General features: G+C 49.7%; 1 protein-coding gene across 1 annotated transcript in view; it reads left to right on the forward strand.

The window, feature by feature from the left end:
• The first annotated feature begins 644 nt into the window (after positions 1–644).
• Positions 645–18,634, forward strand: part of ST8SIA2 (ST8 alpha-N-acetyl-neuraminide alpha-2,8-sialyltransferase 2) — a 63,419-nt gene continuing 45,429 nt past the window's right edge. Inside the window, exon 1 of the mRNA XM_075897018.2 lies at positions 645–964. Coding sequence (XP_075753133.1) covers positions 864–964 — 101 coding nt within the window. The 5' untranslated portion in view covers positions 645–863. The remainder of the gene's footprint in view (positions 965–18,634) is intronic.

The raw sequence follows: 18,634 nt of genomic DNA on the forward strand, positions 1-18,634 counted from the left end.
CGCCCTCTGATACATGCATAATCAATTGACACTGCAGAAATTCCTCCAACACCTATATTTATGGGTGCAGAATGGGTACAATGCTGGTGCTCAGATGATTTTATAGGTACGAAAATGGCTTTTCTCCGAATAGAAACCTAGAGGGCTTGCTATAAAATTGGACCCCTGTGCAATGGGGTATTGGCCCATGATTAAGTGGTAAGATAATACAAAGAATAATGAGGGGAGTACCCCTAGCCCTTTGCAGGAATTAATGAATGAAGGCTCACCACACCTCCTGGACAAGGGGTAAGTTTTAATCATAATAAATGCATCTGCTATACATCAGTAGCTCTCATGTGTGTCCATAAGAAGAGGCCAGAAGTTCAGCGATGCTAGGTTACAGCACCTCCCATATGTCCAAAAAAGTGTGCCAGGGTCGGCAATGGGTCTGCCCCATGTTTCATAGGGGGGATTTTACAAAGTATTTGTCTCTGGTGCCCCACCTGCTCTTGGCTGTGTCAGGGGATGCAGACAGGAGCTCCGTGCTGTTCCCAGGTGCTGGCCTGTGTCAGACAAACTTTGCGGGGGGAGGGCGGGAGCGAGGAGGGGGGATGCATTTCCCAGGCTCTGTCTCATTCCCTCCCTCCCTCCCTCGCAGTGTCAGGGCGGGTGGTGGGTGGGAAAAGCGCTCTCCGGCTCCGCTACAAAGAGGGGAGCGGGCTCTGCCAGCCGCCCCTGCCTACCCCTGGGCGGCAGCCAGCGAAGGGCGAGGAAGGCGCGAGTCGGGGGCGTTTCTCGAGCGGCTGGCACTCCCGGGGGACTCCGCCCAGGACCCCGGCGCGGCTCCCCAGCCAGCCGCCCCCCGCCCCCGGCCAGGAGCCATGCCGCTGCCGTGCCGGAGCTGGGCGCTGGCGCTGCTCACCCTGCTCGTGGGCTTCCTCATCTTCGCGGACATCTCGGAGCTGGAGGAGGAGGAGGGCGGGTGAGCAGCCCCGCGCCGGCTCCGGGACGGGCGCTCGGGAGGCGCGGCTGGGCGCGGGGCGGTCTGCGCGGGGCTCGCCTGCCCGGAGGGACGGGAGTGCTGGGGGAGGAGAGGACTGCCAGGTGGATACAGAGGGGTCTTGGGGTGGGTGCTGGGGGAGATGAGAGGAGTGCTGGGGGGAGGAGACGGGTGCCAGGTGGGTACTGGGGAAAGGAAGAAAGGGATACCGGGTGAGTACTGGGAGAGAGGAGAGGGGTGCTGGGGGGAGGAGAGGGGGACAGGAGAGGGATGCTGGGGGGAGGAGAGGGGTGCCGGGTGGGGGGACAGGGGGGAGCTGGGGGGAGGAGAGGGGTGCCGGGTGGATACCGGGGGACAGGAGAGGGATGCTGGGGGAGGAGAGGGGTGCTGGGTGGGTACTGGGGGGAGAGGAGAGGGGTGCCGGGTGGATACCGGGGGACAGGAGAGGGATGCTGGGGGGAGGAGAGGGGTGCTGGGTGGGTACTGGGGGGAGAGGAGAGGGGTGCCGGGTGGGTACTGAGGGGCAGGAGAGGGGTACTGGGGGAGAGGAGAGGGGTGCCGGGTGGGTACTGAGGGGCAGGAGAGGGGTACTGGGGGAGAGGAGAGGGGTGCCGGGTGGGTACTGGGGGGGAGAGGGGTTGGGGGAGAGGAGGGGGTGCTGAGGGGAGGAGGGGAGGGGTGCCGGGTGGGTACTGGGGGGCAGGAGAGGGATGCTGGGGGGAGGAGAAGGGTGCCGGGTGGGTACTGGGGGGCAGGAGAGGGATGCTGAGGGGAGGAGAGGGGTGCCGGGTGGGTACTGGGGGGCAGGAGAGGGATGGGGGGAGAGGAGAGGGGTGCTGGGGGGAGGAGAAGGGTGCCGGGTGGGTGCTGGGGAGACGGAGAGGGGTGTTGGGTAGGTGCTGGCCCTGGGGGAGGAGAAGGGTGCCGGGTGGGTGCTGGGGAGACGGAGAGGGGTGTTGGGTAGGTGCTGGCCCTGGGGGAGGATGTCTGAGAACAGAGGAAGGAGGGCGGGGGCGGGGGCGGGGGTCGGAGAGTTTCTTTGTCTGGCTCTCTGGGTCTCTTGCCTCTGTGTGTTTCGCTCTCTCCTCCCGGGGCCCGAGCAAGTGGGGACAGAAGGAGGGTCCGGGAGAGGCGAACAGGCGGCTCGGGGAGCAGGTACCGGCCCGCCTAGCGATGGGGGAAGCCGGTACCGGTGCGGGCGGGTTGGGGGGCAGGGAGGGCTCCGATGGGGTGGGAAGAGCAGGTGTCGGTCCGGGGCGGAGGGTAGCAGTGGCAGGTGCCGGTCCAGATGGATATGGAGAAGCAGTTGCTGGTGCGGCTGGGGAATGATGGAGCCGGTACCGCTCCGGATTGGGATGATGGAGCCGGGACCGGATGGGAGAAGCCCGGAGCGCGGAGCCAGTCTGAAATGTGCAGGGGTTTCCACGGGGTGGGGCTGAGTTCTGTGATTAACCCCCTGTACTTCCGGCCCGCCCCCAGCCCCTCTCCCTTCCTCCCCCTGCTGCGCCCGTCTGTGTTGGCTCTGGAGTCTCCTGTCCCGGGCTGAGGGAGGGTTTCTTATAGACGTCCTGGCTCTGGGCGTGACTCCATCCGATTAAAAGGCAAAGCATCCGTGGGGGGGGGGGAGAAGGGGCAGTTTATCACAGTGCCGGGTGTCTGTTCACCTGCGGGACTCGCAGCTGCAGGGCGCATGGCGGCAAGACCCCCCCGTTTCTATGACTCTGAGTGGCATTGACCCTATCCTGACTAGGACCAGGGTCTAGTCCCTCCTGTGAGCAGCAGATTTCCCCTCCTACCACCCAGCCCCAGGAGCGCCCAGCAAGCAACTGGCACCGTCAAAAGAAACTCCTCAAGCCCCTTCCTGATTTTATTATTACAGGAGCCTGGGTGCGTTTGCTGGTGCTGCTGGCAGGAAGGGTTCCTGAGGGAAACAGCCTTCCTCTGAATCAGGGATACTGACCTAGAGGCTCCTTTGCCTTGGGCCCCTCTGCCAGTGCCTATGAAATAATCAAGCAGTTGCAACCCATTTGAAATGTGGCTTCTCCTCCCTGCCTCCTTCCCATAAGCCAAACAGCTCTAATACCCCCTCCTCTTTCCCCTCTCCCCTTGTCTTTCTCAACCTCTCCTCTTCCCTCTGAGCTTCTAGCCCGGGTGGCCGACCAGTTAGACATGAAGAGTCAAAAGAGCTGTGGATAAAAGTGCTAAGAGCCACACATCCCTCCCCCAGAGCCAGGCACCCCCCAGCCCTCCAACCCAGTGCCCTCCCCCTCCCCCAGACCCAGGCCCCCCCAGCTTCCCCCACTCTAACCCAATGCCTGGGTCTCACCGAACCTGCCACTGCCACAGCCATGCACTTCTCCCTCCAGGACCTGGGGTGCGTGCACAAAGCGGGCATGCGGCTCTGAAGGAGCCGTAACCCTGAGAGCCACATTTCTGTGAGCAAAGAGCCGCATGTGGCTCAAGAGGCATAGGTTGGCCACCCCTGTTCTAGCCCCTTGGCGTCTGTCTCTTTCAGGCTTGCGGGCATCTCTGCAGAAAACCAGCTGCTGGCGTTACCTGTCAGTCATAAACATGGAAGAGTCCAGTGGCACCTTAGAGCCTAATAAATACATTATATCATGAGCTTTCCCGGGTAACTCATCTGAGGCAGTGGGTTTCGCCCATGAAAACTCATGACATAATGCATTTCTTAATCTCTAAGGTGCCACAGGACTGCTCATGGTTTTTAAAGTTACAGACTAACACTGCTATACCTCCGGGACTTTTTGTCTGCCGTAGTTTTCATTAGAGGTTCCCTGGGTTTCGTCCCCACGCCCCTCATTGTTATTGTACAGTGGATGAAAAGGGGATGCGTGTTTAGTGACAGCTTTATCCCCAGCCTGTGGCATGAGTTTGTTGCTGTCAAGAGAGGGGCAGGCCCTCAAAGGGGGGGGATTGTGTCTGAATTCAGACACAGAAGGAAGCGGCAGGTTCAAGTGAGCCCCTCGGGGATAACAAGCAGCCTGTTGGGAAGCAATTCTAAAAAGAGAACAGGGGCTTTGGAATGGACAGTGGAGTCTTCCCCCGGTAGATTCAAATCCAACCCAGGATGGCAGTGACTGAAAGCTGAGGATGGAGAGCCCCAGAGCCCAAGCTCCTGTCTGAGGGCATGTCTACGCTGCAGAGTGGTTTCAGAAAAACAACCGTTTTTCCAAAAAAACTTCACTCACGTCCACTCTGCAATCGCGTTATTTTGAAAGAAAATCGAAAGAACAGGAGTTTTGCCGACATTGGTAAACCTCTTTCTACAAGGAACAAGCCTTTTTTGCAAAACAGCTCTTTTGGAAAAAGGCGTGTGTGGACGGGGAAGAGGGAGTTCTTTCGAAAGAAGAGCAAAGAGGAAAACGCACAGGAGCCCTGGTGGCCACTCCATCCATAGCAATCACAGCTTACATGTGAGATAACGTCCATCTAATGTGCACGCTATCTTTTGAAAAAGCAGATCGCTTTTTCAATGTGCTTTGCTGTGTAGACACTCTCTTTCGGAAGAAGTTTTTTCGGAAGATCTCTCGGGAAGCCTGCAGTCTAGGCATAGCCTGAGACCAAAACACTACACAGCAATTAAACAACATCGTAGCCCGAGCCCTGCAAGGCCAAACTAACTGATGGGGGCTAGCCACAGGTGTTTAGAAGACATACTCTAAATGCACAGGAAGAGGAGAAAGTAGCTGCAAATGTGCAAAACAGAAGCAAGACAGTGTAGAGCAGGGGTGGTGAACCTAAGGCCCATGGGCCAGATGTGGCCTCTGGTTTGCCTGAATCCAGTCCCTGAGTCTCTGGTGCTCCAGCTCTCCCAGGGTGCATCTACACTACACCCAGAGCTCAAAATAAGCTATGCAATTTGGGCTATGCAAATTGCATAGCTTATTTCGAGTTAATTTAGAAGTAGAGCACTATTTCGAAACGTCCCTTACTTCTCATGGAACGAGGTTTACAGGGATGTCAGACTAGCAAGCCCATTATATTTCAAAATAAGAAGCTTGCTGTTAAGACATGGGATAGCTATACCTGTGGTATCCCGAAATAACACTGCAGTGTAGATGTAACCCCACTGTCCCCCTGTGGGGCTGGAGCATATAGAATCTACTAGCCTGGGTTCCTTAGGCTCTGGTGTGGGAGGGGAATGTGGGGGGAGAGTCTTTCTCCTTCTCAGTGGGGGGCCATGTCAGTGAGGATTGATTTTTCTTCTTTGCTTCTCACTTGTGTGTGGCTTCCGACTCATTTTTCTGTAGGCCAGCGGCCCCCAACCCCGAAAAGGTTCCTTGCCCCTGTGTAGAGAAACAAAGTGTTTCAAAGTTTTCCAACAGTTCCTAGGATAGGCCTGGGTAAAATACGGCCCACAGGCCAGATCCGGCCCAACAAGCCACTGGATCCAGCCCGTGGAGGCAGCGGAAAGCCGCAGGCAGGCTCCCTTGCTTGCCCCATGCACCATGCAGCTGCCAGGCTCCATTTCTGTTTCAAAACTGGAGGGCAGGGGGTAGCTTCAGGAGTTGCCCCCACCCCCAGCACAATCCCATTGCCTGGTTTTTGGCCAGAAACCAGCCAATGCAAGGTGCTTGCTTGAATAACAGGCAGCCAAGAAGAACCACGCCCCCTCTCCTCAGCTCAGTTATTCACTGAAGCACATGGTCAAGCAGGCAGGCAGGCTGGCTGGGAAATGTTTAACGCTCTGCAAGCCTTAGCTCTGCAGGCAGGCAAGCTGGTTTGGCTGCTGGCTGGTAAGTTTCCTGGCTACAGCCTGGCTCTGGCACCCCAGCCCCTCCCTGCCCCAACCTTCTGCCCACTCCCCACTCAACATACCCAAGCCCTCTGTCCCCCTCGTGAACCCTTACCCCCTTCCCAATCTGGCACCCCAATCTCCTGTCCCAAATCACAATCCCCTTCTATCCTAGGTCACATCCCAAAGCCCTGCACTTCAGTCCCCTGCCCTAGGTCACAACTGCCTCCTCCACCCAAACTCCCCCCCCCCCCCCCAGACTCCAGTCTCCCTCCTGCACTCCAAACCCATACCCCAAGCTCCCCTCTGCACCCAACCTCCATCCCCGACCCCACATCTCCTCCATTAATATCATGGAAGAGTGTGGCCCTTGACCACATTCCAAAATCTTGGCATGGCCCCCTAACAAAAATTATTGCCCGTCCATGTTTTAGGGTATCTTTCAGAGCAAAATTGCTCTAAATTAGAGATGGCAGAAAGCTGTGCAGTTTGCATCCAGATCTGCATTTCCACCTTTCCAGTTCAGGTCTGCTAGCTTCCCAGACTGTTTCAGCCTCCTGCTCTGCTCACGGTCCACTCCCTTCTCTTTGTTCAGCTTTCTTGGCCTATTGAAAGGAAAGCAGTCTTCCATGTAAACATCCAGAGCTAAGAATCACGGCAGGCTCAACTAATTCCCCTTGTGTCTTTCTTTGATTTCCACATGCCCATTGGTTATTTTAAGGAAGACAGTTTGCCCACTTTTATATGTGGTTTAAAAATGTTTCTCTTTTTTTATTCTGTTTTTTTAAAAATTCTGGGGCTGTGTGTCCTGTCTAGAAGAAGATGGCTTATGTGGGAGGGAAACAATTCACTGGGCTTACCCTTCAACGCTAGGAAGTCTCAGGCATCCCAGGAAATGAAAGAAGGGATACAATGCGCATTAATGCAACGTGAAGGGTCTGACAGTAATTGGTGAAGTGACAATCAGGCTACTTCCAAGGACAGTAAGTCCTTAGCATCACAGGTGAAGAGCTAGAGCTAAGGAGCAGGGCTGGCAGTAGCTGTTGAAGTGTGACAGAGGTTTCAGGGAAAACCAGTCATTTAGATTGGTTCTCGAGCAATCCTTGTTGCTCCGCATAGCGTTCCCTCCCCCTTCTGCAGATGAGAGGAAACTGAGGCAAAGAGGTTAAAATGGAGGAGTCAGTGCCAGAATTAGCATTCAAGAGCTATTCACTGCCAGTGCCATAGTCCACCCTCAGCCCTCACCTTCCTCTTTTTCTTCAATGTGGGCTGTGCACCATTTTTGTAGAAGTATACCTATGTCCATTAGAGGTGTAACTTGTACCAACAAGTTATATTGGTTCAACCCCTACTGTAGATGCAGAAATAGTTTATTTAATGAGTTTTAATACTTTCCCTTTTGGGGATAAAGCTATCATGGCAAAAGGGCCCCTATACTGGTATGATTGTGTTCACAGTATCTGGCGGCTGCACCACTTAAACTGTCATCGTAATTGCATTGGTCATTGGAGCACCATTGCTGCTGAACAATTGTCTTTACCCCGACAATTGCGTGTCAGTGCTTCAGTCTGCGCTAAGTCCAATCCTGTCCACTCTTTCATGCTGTCCATTCAACTCTTCTTCTGTCTCCTTCTCCTCTTCCTCTGTTCTGGCACTTGGAAGAGGATCTTGGCTAGGCCAGAAGTCCTTGTTACATGACATTACCACTTCAGCTTGCACAACTTCCCCGTTGTCAGGAGGTTTTCACATGACTCAGCGCATTGGGTGATGATGTTGTGGACCTCTTCAGTGCTCGAAAAGGAGATGCCCAGGATTTTACAGAAGCAATTCATCTCTGCTACCTGTGTTTTCCGTTCCATTCTATACTGGTCTAGTAAAAGAAGTGCCATTTTGTAGATAGACAAGTCCATTTATCCTAGGAGGGTAAATAGAAAGGAGCATAAACACTGCCAAATTAAGTGTAAAAATGTAATAAGAAAAGCCAAAAAGGAGTCTGAAGAACAGCTAGCCAAAAACTCAAAAGATAGTAACAAAATGTTTAAGTACATCAGAAGCAGGAAGCCTGCTAAACAACCAGTGGGGCCCCTGGACGATCGAGATACAAAAGGAGCACTTAAAGACGATAAAGTCATTGCGGAGAAACTAAATGAATTCTTTGCTTCAGTCTTCACGGCTGAGGATGTTAGGGAGATTCACAAACCTGACCTGTCCTTTGTAGGTGACAAATCTGAGGACTTGTCACATATTGAAGTGTCATTAGAGGAGGTTTTGGAATTAATTGATAAACTTAACAGTAACAAGTCACTGGGACCAGATGGCATTCACCCCAGAGTTCTGAAAGAACTCAAATGTGAAATTGCGGATCTATTAACTATGGTTTGTAACCTATCCTTTAAATCAGCTTCTGCACCCAACGACTGGAAGATAGGTAATGTAACGCCAATATTTAAAAAGGGCTCTAGAGGTGATCCCGGCAATTACAGACTGGCAAGTCTAACGTCCATACTGGGCAAATTAGTTGAAACAATAGTAAAGAATAAAATTTTCAGAAACATAGAAGAACGTAATTTGTTGGGCAAAAGTCAACATGGTTTCTGTAAAGGGAAATCATGTCTTACTAATCTATTAGAGTTCTTGAAGGGGTCAACAAGCATGTGGACAAGGGGGATCCAGTAGATACAGTATACTTAGATTTCCAGAAAGCCTTTGACAAGGTCCCTCATCAAAGGCTCTTACGTAAATTAAGTTGTCATGGGAAAAGAGGGAAGATCCTTTCATGGACTGAGAACTGGTTAAAAGACAGGAAACAAAGGGTAGGAATAAATGGTAAATTTTCAAAATGGAGAGGGATAACTAGTGGTGTTTCCCAAGGGTCAGTCCTAGGACCAATCCTATTCAACGTATTCATAAATGATCTGGAGGAAGGGGTAAACAGTGAGGTGGCAAAATCTGCAGACAATACTAAACTGCTCAAGGTAGTTAAGACCAAAGCAGACTATGAAGATCTTAAAAAAGATCTCACCAAACTAAGTGACTGGGCAACAAAATGGCAAATGAAATTTAATGTGGATAAATGTAAAGTAATGCACATTGGGAAAAATAACCCCAAGTATACATCTAATATGATAGGGGCTAATTTAGCTACAACTAATTAGGAAAGAGATCTTGGAGTCATCGTGGATAGTTCTCTGAAGACATCCATGCAGAGTGCAGTGGCAGTCAAAAAAGCAAACAGGATGTTAGGAATCATTAAAAAAGGGATAGAGAATAAGACAGAGAATATCTTATTACCCTTATGTAAGTCCATGGAACACCCACATCTGGAATACTGCATACAGATGTGGTCTCCTCATCTCAAAAAAATATATACTGGCATTAGAAAAGGTTCAGAGAAGGGCAACTAAAATGATTAGGGGTTTGGAATGGGTCGCATATGAGGAGAGATTAAAGAGACTGGGACTTTTCAGCTTGGAAAAGAGGAGACTTAGAGTATGTCTACACTAGTCCCCTAGTTCGATCTAGGGAGGCTAAAGAGGGCGACCGAAATGGCAAATGAAGCGCGGGATTTAAATATCCCATGCTTCATTAACATGTTCCCGGCCTGTTGCCATTTTAGAAATTGACTAGCCCAAAGTAACTGCCTGCGTCTACACGCAGCAGTGAAACAGGATTCCAAATTAAAGCCCTTAAATCGAATTAGCTGGTAAACCTCATTCCAGGAGGAATAACAGCTAATTCGATTTAAGGGTTTTAATTCGGAATCCCATTTCACTTCCGCGTGTAGATGCGGGCAGTTACTTCGGGCTAGTCAATTTCTAAAATGGCAACTAGCCAATAACATGCTAATGAAGCGTGGGATATTTAAATCCCGCGCTTCATTTGCAATTTCGGTCGCTCTCAGCCTCCCTAGATTGAACTAGGGGCTAGTGTAGACCTACCCTAAGGGGGGATATGATAGAGGTGTATAAAATCATGAGTGGTATGGAGAAAGCGAATAAGGGAAAGTTATTTACTTGTTCCCATAATAGAAGAACTAGAGGACACCAAAACTAATGGGCAGCTGGTTTAAAACAAATAAAAGGAAGTTCTTCTTCGCACAGCGCACAGTCAACCTGTGGAACTCCTTGCCTGAGGAGGTTGAGAAGGCTAGGACTATAACAGGGTTTAAAAGAGAGCTAAATAAATTCATGGAGGTTACGTCCATAAATGGCTATTAGCCAGTATGGGTAAGAAATGGTGTCCCTAGCCTCTGCTTGTCAGAGGGTGGAGATGAATGGCAGGAGGGAGATCACTTGATCATTGCCTGTTTGATTCACTCCCTCTGGGACGTCTGGCATTGGCCACTGTTGGCAGACAGGGTACTGGGCTGGATGGACCTTTGTCTGACCCAGTATGGCCGTTCTTATGTTCTTAGCTTTCTTTGGTATGTTGCCTTCATGAACAGGGGGGCTGACAGACTTGCCTGGCCTCTGCCAAGGAGGGGGCTAGATCTATGCTCCCAGAAGGTTGGAGCAAAGGAAGCCAACCCTCATCACTGCCCAGAGTACACCGCCCATGTCAGTCCTTAGTGATGCCCACCGCATGCTGTGCGATGCTCCGGCGGTGATTTAAAGAGCCAGGGGGCAATTGCCCCCTTTTTCCCTCCACCGCCCTTCGGCTGGCCTGTTTATGGATCACTGGCATTTTTGAATGATTAGTTTTCAAACACTTGCCTGATTCCAGGCCATGTCTGGAGCTTTAATCTTGTGGCAACTTCCTTTCTGCAGGTCCCTCTGTGCTGAGCCCTATGTTTCCCCTGAAATACTCAGAGCACAGGTCTCTTGTAAGGCTTCCCTCTGGAATACACCATGGGAGGACTGTGAGAAAAGCATGGCTGTTTTCCTGTGCACTAGTGGGAAATAATCACCCTGCCCCTCTGCCTCTCGCTGCAGGGAGAGACAAAGGATGCGGCGACTGGTGGAATGATTATGGTCAGTTCCAAGAGTAAACATGTGGTTCTCTTTGGGAAGTATAAAAGGACAGCGTCTCCTAGCAAGATCCCTCCCTGCCCTGATTACCCATCACTGCCCTTAAGGGAGCCCATGCCCTTGCTGTCACCAGGGGACTTCAGCAATAAGCCATCGTGGTGCGCGTGTGACACTGAGTGGTGCTTAATATGTATGAACCCCGTCTCTGCTGGCGCAGACCGCATGCCTCTCAGGCTCAGGCCTGGAGAAAACACATGCTGCTCTTTCCAATGAATGGTACCGACAGTGATTTTTGGCCAGCCTAGAAACCTGGCGATAGCACATCACCCTTGGCTAGTGTGATTTAAAGTCCCATTGAATCCTTCACATACTGTTATGCACAGCATAACAGTAGCCTGTAGTGGCTTTTCCAGAAAGTGGTCGTTCCTCTCTGGCACAAAGCTGGCCTCCCCCAGCCATGCCTCCTGGCTGGATTATTATAAACCTGCTCTGGTCCAGCTTCTGGAAGCTGTCACAGCTGCCAAACGCAGTGGCACCTTGCCCTTTGAGTGGTGTAGATTTCACCATCCCTTACCAGCTCTGCTCCCTCTTTTGACCGCTACTCTTTTGGCCCTATGGCCACAGAGTGCTTTGCCTTCACTTTTGCTCTCTGTTTGCAGTTCTAGGGCAGCAGAAGCAACCAGGGGTAGCTTGGGGGGGGGTCAAAAAGTTGCGATGGCTGAATGCTCGTTGCTTTCACTTGACTGTGTTGACAACAAGTCTGGAGTGGCAACCTGATGTGTTGGATTTTTAACATTTCTGGCTCAGAAGTTCTCTCACTGTGGTCCAAGGAGCACTCATTGCTTAGAGTCTTCCAGGCGCTCTCAGTTGTGGTTTCTATATCAGGCTATGTCTACACTGTGTGGGTTTTCCAGGATACCCTTTTAGACACCTGAAAACTGCTATCATGTCCCCTCTCAATCTTCTCTTTTCCAAACTAAACAAGCCCAATTCTTTCAGTCTTCCTTTGAATTAATTTGTTCCATTCACACTGATTCTTCACTGATTTCCCCCTGTCAGCACTTGGATGTCATTTGCTTTTCCTCTCTCAGGCACTATGCGTGGTGGGGGGGGTCTCACTTCCTGTGTCTTCAGGTTACTCTTGCAACGAGACAAACCCTTATTTGTGAGAAGGCAGAAAAACAAGGGTGAATTTCTGCTCTCATTAACACTGCTGTAGACTGTGAGTGGCTCCACTGAAGTCAGTACCTGAATGGCACAGCCACGTCTGCATGGACAGTTGTGGGACATTCTCCCACCATTGGTCAACCACCAGTGTATCTCCATTGGTACAAGCTAAGCTGGGAATTGTTGCATCATCATTCAGCATTTTCACCACTGTATTTTCTAGATCTGCTCTAGACCTCACCATGGGCTCGTCTCCACCAGCACTTGCTAGTCCAGTTGGAGTCGCATCAGTCCTAAAGCCAGGGTGTGGGAATTTCCCTGAAATGTTCAGCACAGACGCAGCCTCTAGAATTGAGCCTCATGACATGAGGAGGAATTAAGCTCGCAGCCCTAAAAATAGCATCTGATATTTAGGAAGGTTTTAACACCAAGGCTGCCAAGCTGTGACAATGTGAACAAGTGAGATTTTAAACATTTGTAAGTGAGATTTCAAATGTCTCATTGAGACACATTGCCAGATCCCTCATCCCAGTGCAGTCACAATAGCCTCGTCCCAAAAGAAGGCACCGCATTTGCCATGAAAGTGGGAGTTGACAAGTCGCTCTTATGGCCCCTACTCCAATGTCCTCTCAAGCCTGGTCTTTTTCACACTCTGCAGTGACATGTCAGAGAGACAGTTTGCCATGTCCTGACTCCTTACTGTGCATTGTGAAATGTGGTATGCTTGAGAGGGATGTGTCTGTGGGCTTTGGGAGGAGTGGCATCAGAGTATCTGATAAGTATCTGACCTTGGGGGTCAAAAATCTCTCTCTGATCCCCTGACATTAGATTTTTCTTTCTGACTTGTGAGTCGGGTTAGTACCTACGGAAATGTAGGATGAAGATGGGCAGTGAGCTCCAGGCACACTGCAGGCCAGCACCCAACACGTTTCCCACACACACCTCTGCAAATCATCTTAGCCAGCCTGACCCTCTCCCAGTCCTAGGCCCGGCACAATTCTGCCAGAGCACCTCACTTCACTTCTGATGCCTGCTGCAAGTCCATTCCTGCATCCCACATTGTTCTGTCAATTTGTTCACTCCTCATACACAGCGCCCACTGTTGTTCCACAGCCCGTCTAGTTGTGAGCCAAATGTGCTGTATTGTGATATGCACAAATGGAAAACAGGGGACAAACTAAATTAATTTTCATCCCAGAATCCTCTGACCAGGTGAAAGGTTCATGTATAAACTGAAGCCCAGCTAAACCATCCACAGTCAAGCTTGCTGGACTCAGACTGAACCTTCACCAAACAGCACCACACGTGGGCGTTGTCCCAAAGCAAAATCACAGATCCAAGCATCTACACATTTTGGGGGTGTGGATGAGGATTCCATAACTCAGAACCCAATCTGACAGTTGGCTCTTATCTCTGTCAAGGGCCAAGCCATAAGCTAACCCTACAGCTAATCAGAAAACAGCAGTGAAACATTTTTTGTGGGAATTAGCCAATCCGTCAATATCAAAAGACTGTGCAGTGATGAGTCTGGGAAAGGTAGCCGTGTTAGTCAGCAAAAGCAACAAGGAGTCCTATGGTTTAGGTAGGGAGATATATAATATAAGTCCTAGTATAACAAAAGAAGGGAGTTACTTATCAAGTGTAGGACCCTGTTAAAAAAAACAATTCAGTCAGAGTGGATATCAGTCAGAGTGGTGTGAATATCAAGAGAGGGGAAATTGCTTTTGCAGTGAGATAACCAAACTAAATCCTTATTCAGTCCTAATTTGATTGTATTAAATTTGCAAATGAATTGCAGCTCTACTGTATCTCTTTGTAGTCTGGTTTTGAAGTGTGTTTTTTGTTTTTGATAACAGGATGGCTACTGTTAAATCCATTACTGAATGTCCAGAGAGGTTAAAGTGTTCCTGATACCATTCTTGATGTCTGATTTATGCCCATTTATCCTTTGGTGCAGAGACTGTCTGGTTTGTCCAATGTATAAAGAGACATCCTGGCACATGATGGCTTGATTTCAGTCAAAACTCTCCTGCCTGCCTGGTTTCCTTCCAGCTCACTTTCAAAATCTGGAAATCCCATGAAACGGGATGATTGTTCTGCACCCTGCTCTGTGGCCTCCATTGCATTGCTGGTTCATTGATTAATCTCGGGGTCTCACAATGATCATCTCTAGAGCTGTAGCGCCTGGTTACCTGATTACTCTCTGGTCTTCCCCAAACAGTCATTCGCCTTCTTAGCACAGAGTGAATGCAATGGAATCCCATTGTTCTCCTCTGAATGGAAGAAAAGTTCCCAAAGAATCCTGCTGTTCCTAATGGGACAGTTGCCACTAATCAATTCCTGCATGCAAGTGCCCAGCATCTCAACTAAATTCATTTATCTCGCTGGGATAGCGGAAATGTCACTTCTTTCTGATGTGGATTCAATCCATTCAAACAGGTGGCTCTGACCTGTCATTTGTGATGGGGTATGTTGCAGGGGAGGGTGATATCTGGTTGTGTTAGCATCTGTGAGCAGGACTGAATCTGTTCCTGTATTTGTCTAATTCTCTGTGAGAACTTATGTGTTTTCTGTTTGTGAGTATGCACGTAGGCATATCTGTGTGTCTACTTGTTCAGTCTGTGTGTGTGTGTGTGAGCGTGTGTTTGGGTGTTTGCCTGAAAGTTTCTGTGTGTGGCTACAGCTACACTGCTGGGTTTTTTCGGAAGAAGATATGCAAATCATGCTCGCATTTGCATATTGTCTTCCGATTCTTTTTGTGGCAGAGGTTTTGCTGATATTTGTCCCCATGTAGACGGGGCCAAATGTTGGGAAAAAAAACCTCTTTTGCATGACCCTGTAAACTTCGATTTATGAGGAATTAAGGGGCTTGCAAAAGAGGGTTCTTTTCTGACATTTGTCCCCGTCTACATGGGTCCAAATATCGGCAAAACCTTTTCCACAAAAAGAATCAGACAAAGATATGCAAATGCGAGTGCAATTTGCATATCTTCTTCTGAAAAAAACCCGGCAGTGTAGCTGTAGCCTGTTGGTATGTGAGTTTATGTCTCTCTGTAAATCTGTGCCTGAGGCTACGTCTACACTGCACGATTATTTCAGAATAAGCTATTCCAAAAGAAATATTCCAAAATATCATATTTCGAAATAGTGCATCTATACTACAGGGAAGCCTGGAAATCAGTCCGAGGCAGGCTCCCCAAATGTGGACGCACTACCTCAATTTAGAGCCCCAGAAAGCAGTGGGGAGAAATTATTTTGAATGGCCTGGGGAGGCGCTATTTCAAAATAGCAGCAGTGGAGCGTCCACACTACAGCTATTGCAAAATAACTATTTCAGAAGAGGCGTTATTCCTAATGGAATGAGGTTTACAAATGCCGAAATAAGCTTCTTTTTATTTCAAAATTATTTTGAAATAATGGGCTAGCTGTGTAGAGTCTTGCAGTTATTTCGGAATAACTCTTGATGTTATTCTGAAATATCGCTGCTGGGTAGACGTACCCTGAGTGTTTGTGCGTATAATGTGTTTGTGTGAAAGTTTCTGTTCCCACTTTTAACACCATTTTCTTGGTTGACCATGGCCCAGTCACTTACCTTCCCTGCTCTACCTGTAACATGGAGATCATCAAAAGTACTTGGTTCAAAGGAGGGTAGTGGACTTAATGAATCAGTATTTGAGATCATCAGTTATAACCATGATACACTGTATCTTGATAGAGCCTGTTTTCTGGGTTTGAATTTAGTTTAACAATCCCCCCACATTCATAGGCTATGTAACTATTATTGTCTCCATTTCACAAAGGGAAAAAACTGAAGCATGGCACTAAAATGACTTGCCCAAGGTCACTCAGGAAGTCTATGGCAGAACCAGCTATTGATCCAGTAGAACAGTGGTTCTCAAACTTTTCGGCATCATGCCCCCCTTTCTGATTTTTGAGAAACTCTCATGTCCCCCCTCCCAAAAAAATAGCAGCAAAACTTGGGGTGGGATTGACGGGGGTATATGTGGCTGGGTCGCCTCATGCCCCCTCTAGAATTTCTTCATGCCCCCCCGGGGGGCACACACCCCCAGTTTGGGAACCCATGCACGAGAACTAGGTGATTATTGCAGAAATGATCAGCGAGATTTTTTACTGTGCCCCTTCTTTTTTTGTGTGCATTTTCCATGAATATTCTACTGAATGAGCTGACTGGCAAGGATGTTTGTGGCAACTGTGACTTTTAAGTGGATATTGGAGTATCTCCATGGAAAACACATTTTGAATGTGTAATCCTGAGAATCTGTCCTAGAACACCTGTCTCTGTAGTCCCACATGACTTAGTTGTCCAATCAAAGCCGTTTGGAACGTGCATATCCAAAACTCACAACACATGGTTTGTGAATACACTACAGACTAACAACAGGTCCCAAAAAGAGGGAGCAAATCATTTCAGAAAAAAAAAAAGTGCACTTGAGAAAAATTGCAGGCTGGTCACAGACAAGTTGTGAACAGAAAATTCTTCAAATAAATGATTCATTGTAAATGATTCATTCAACTCAAGAGCCTGAACTCTGGGGCAATTGTTTCTCCCCATCCTGTGACACATGAATCACAACACCTTACATTCCTATACAATGCTGCTTGGCCAGTATGACACCTTCCATAGTCCAAATTCAGCGCCATCACCTCCAGGCAAAAAGAAAAGGATCTGGGATGCTCATCCATGACACAGAGTTACTGTATATCGAGGCTACTATGTGAGTAGAATCGGGAAGCAGGTTAGCATGCTGTGGGGCAGACAGTAAGCTCACACTGAGAACATCTATTTTAATAAGAGAATACAGCCAGGCAGCGTTAGGAAGTTTTCTAAATCAATGTCTTTCTGTATAACTTGAATAGTGGTTATTGTTTACCATATGAAGCTGAGAGATGTAACTGGATCAACTGAACTAGAGTAAAATGAATTGACTTTTTTGCTTGTTTCTTTTCTCCCTAGCACCCAAGGCCGTCCTTACCAATACACAAATCATGCAGACACAGGGGGCACTATGAAATTTAGGGCAACAAATTGCCTCAGATTTCATGGTGCCCTATTCATTTGGGTGCTGTGTAAGGGCTCTGGTGGCCAGCTCCATTCCCAACTTGCCCTCCCTCACCCCCCGCGACATGGGCTGTGCCCAGCCCCCACTCATCAGGCGGCAGCAAGCAGCACAGCGCAGGCTGAAGGACTCCAGAGGAGCAGTAGGCAGCCCCGCAGCAGGTGGCTGGGGAGAAGCCGTGGTTGTCCATCAAAGCATCTCTTCTCTCTAGCCAGCTGTATGGCCACCCGCTACTTTTCCTGAGTCCTCCAGTCCACGCTCGTGCTGCTCACGCCTCCCGCCTGCTCTCCTGAGGCTGCAGGTGAGCCTCCTGCCCTGCCCTGCTTCCAAGGTTGCCAACTCTCCCAGACCAGTGTAGCAAATGGCATCTGCTCCATCCAGTCTGGAATAGTGGGTAACCTTCTCCCCCCTGCCCCTACAACCCCTGTGGAGTGGCTGCACCCCACATGGAGGGGGTGCCAGTGTTCGGCTGCATAGGGCACCAGCACTAGTAGGGACAGCCCCTGCTAGGACCTTTTAGTGTTTTCCTCCTTGCAGGCCAAAGCAGTGGTGTGGCCATAGGGTATTGCCCTGCCTGTGTTCTCTGTGAGCAGGACAAACCTGGGAAAATCTTCTGTTGGTCAGGATCACAATGTCTAAACCATAGATCTGCTCGGACGGTCACCATCGGCCAGCTGCCCAGTGATCCAGCCAGGAGGAGACAAGCAGCCCTGCAGACCATGTTCTCACTGCATGATGCCTTTCACTATGCACTGAGAGGAGATGTGGGGAAAGTCTCCACGTGGTAGACTGCAAAGAGGAAAAGGGGCAGACCCAACTGTATTTTTAGTATTTATTCACTGGAGGATTCCCCAATCAGCTCACGCCATTGGTCCATGAAGCCTGATGTCATGCCAAGCCAGTGGACAACACCTGTGGCTGCAGGTGATGGTGACGACTAATCCGCTCAGGACCTGTCACGGCCACCACAAGCAGCAATTCAGCTGCCCACCCAGGTCAAGAGAATGCAGCCCAGAATCCTCCCTGCCAGCTGTGTGCCTGCTGCAGTAACCATGAGCAGCACTGCAGATGCCTTCAAGTGGGGTATCTGCTCGGTGTGTCCGCTGGGGAAATGAAACATTTGCCTGAACACCTTCCATCAGGCCACAGCTTGTCCCTCCTTTGAGATGCCACCAGGTTGGAGGCATTAGGCATCGAGTCTCTCCGTGGTTCCCTTATGTCAGAGCCGTGGCCTGAACTAGTTTAGAGGCCCTCAGGCTAACGATGTAAATGGGAGGATGCCTCTCCAATCCTGGATGAGCTCGGATGCCTGCAGCGCTCTCCCTGTCTGCACTTCACGCGCCCTCAGGACTGTGAGCTTTAAATCCGCCCTCCCGCCGGAGAAAAGCTTGACAAATGCTGATGAGAAAGGGGGGAAGCACTTACAGTGAATATGTGCAGGCAGAGCCATCGTTTGTTTTTTCTCCTGGCATCATTCTCATGTCAGGGCATCAACGAGCGAGCACCGGAAAGAGAACTCTGCACAAGTGGCTCCCGGTGATCCTCCAACATGGATCACATGTCACACTCCCTCTTGTCACATGACTGTGGCAAGAATTCTTCCACTGAATTCTTCCACTGACAAGATCTCCCCCTTCTCAGTTGGACACAGCCCCAGCCACCAGGGTCTTCTCTGCCTTCTAAT

This window comes from Pelodiscus sinensis, chromosome 14 (assembly GCF_052426305.1).
Source record: "Pelodiscus sinensis isolate ZL-2025 chromosome 14, ASM5242630v1, whole genome shotgun sequence".
NCBI classification, from domain to species: domain Eukaryota; kingdom Metazoa; phylum Chordata; order Testudines; family Trionychidae; genus Pelodiscus; species Pelodiscus sinensis.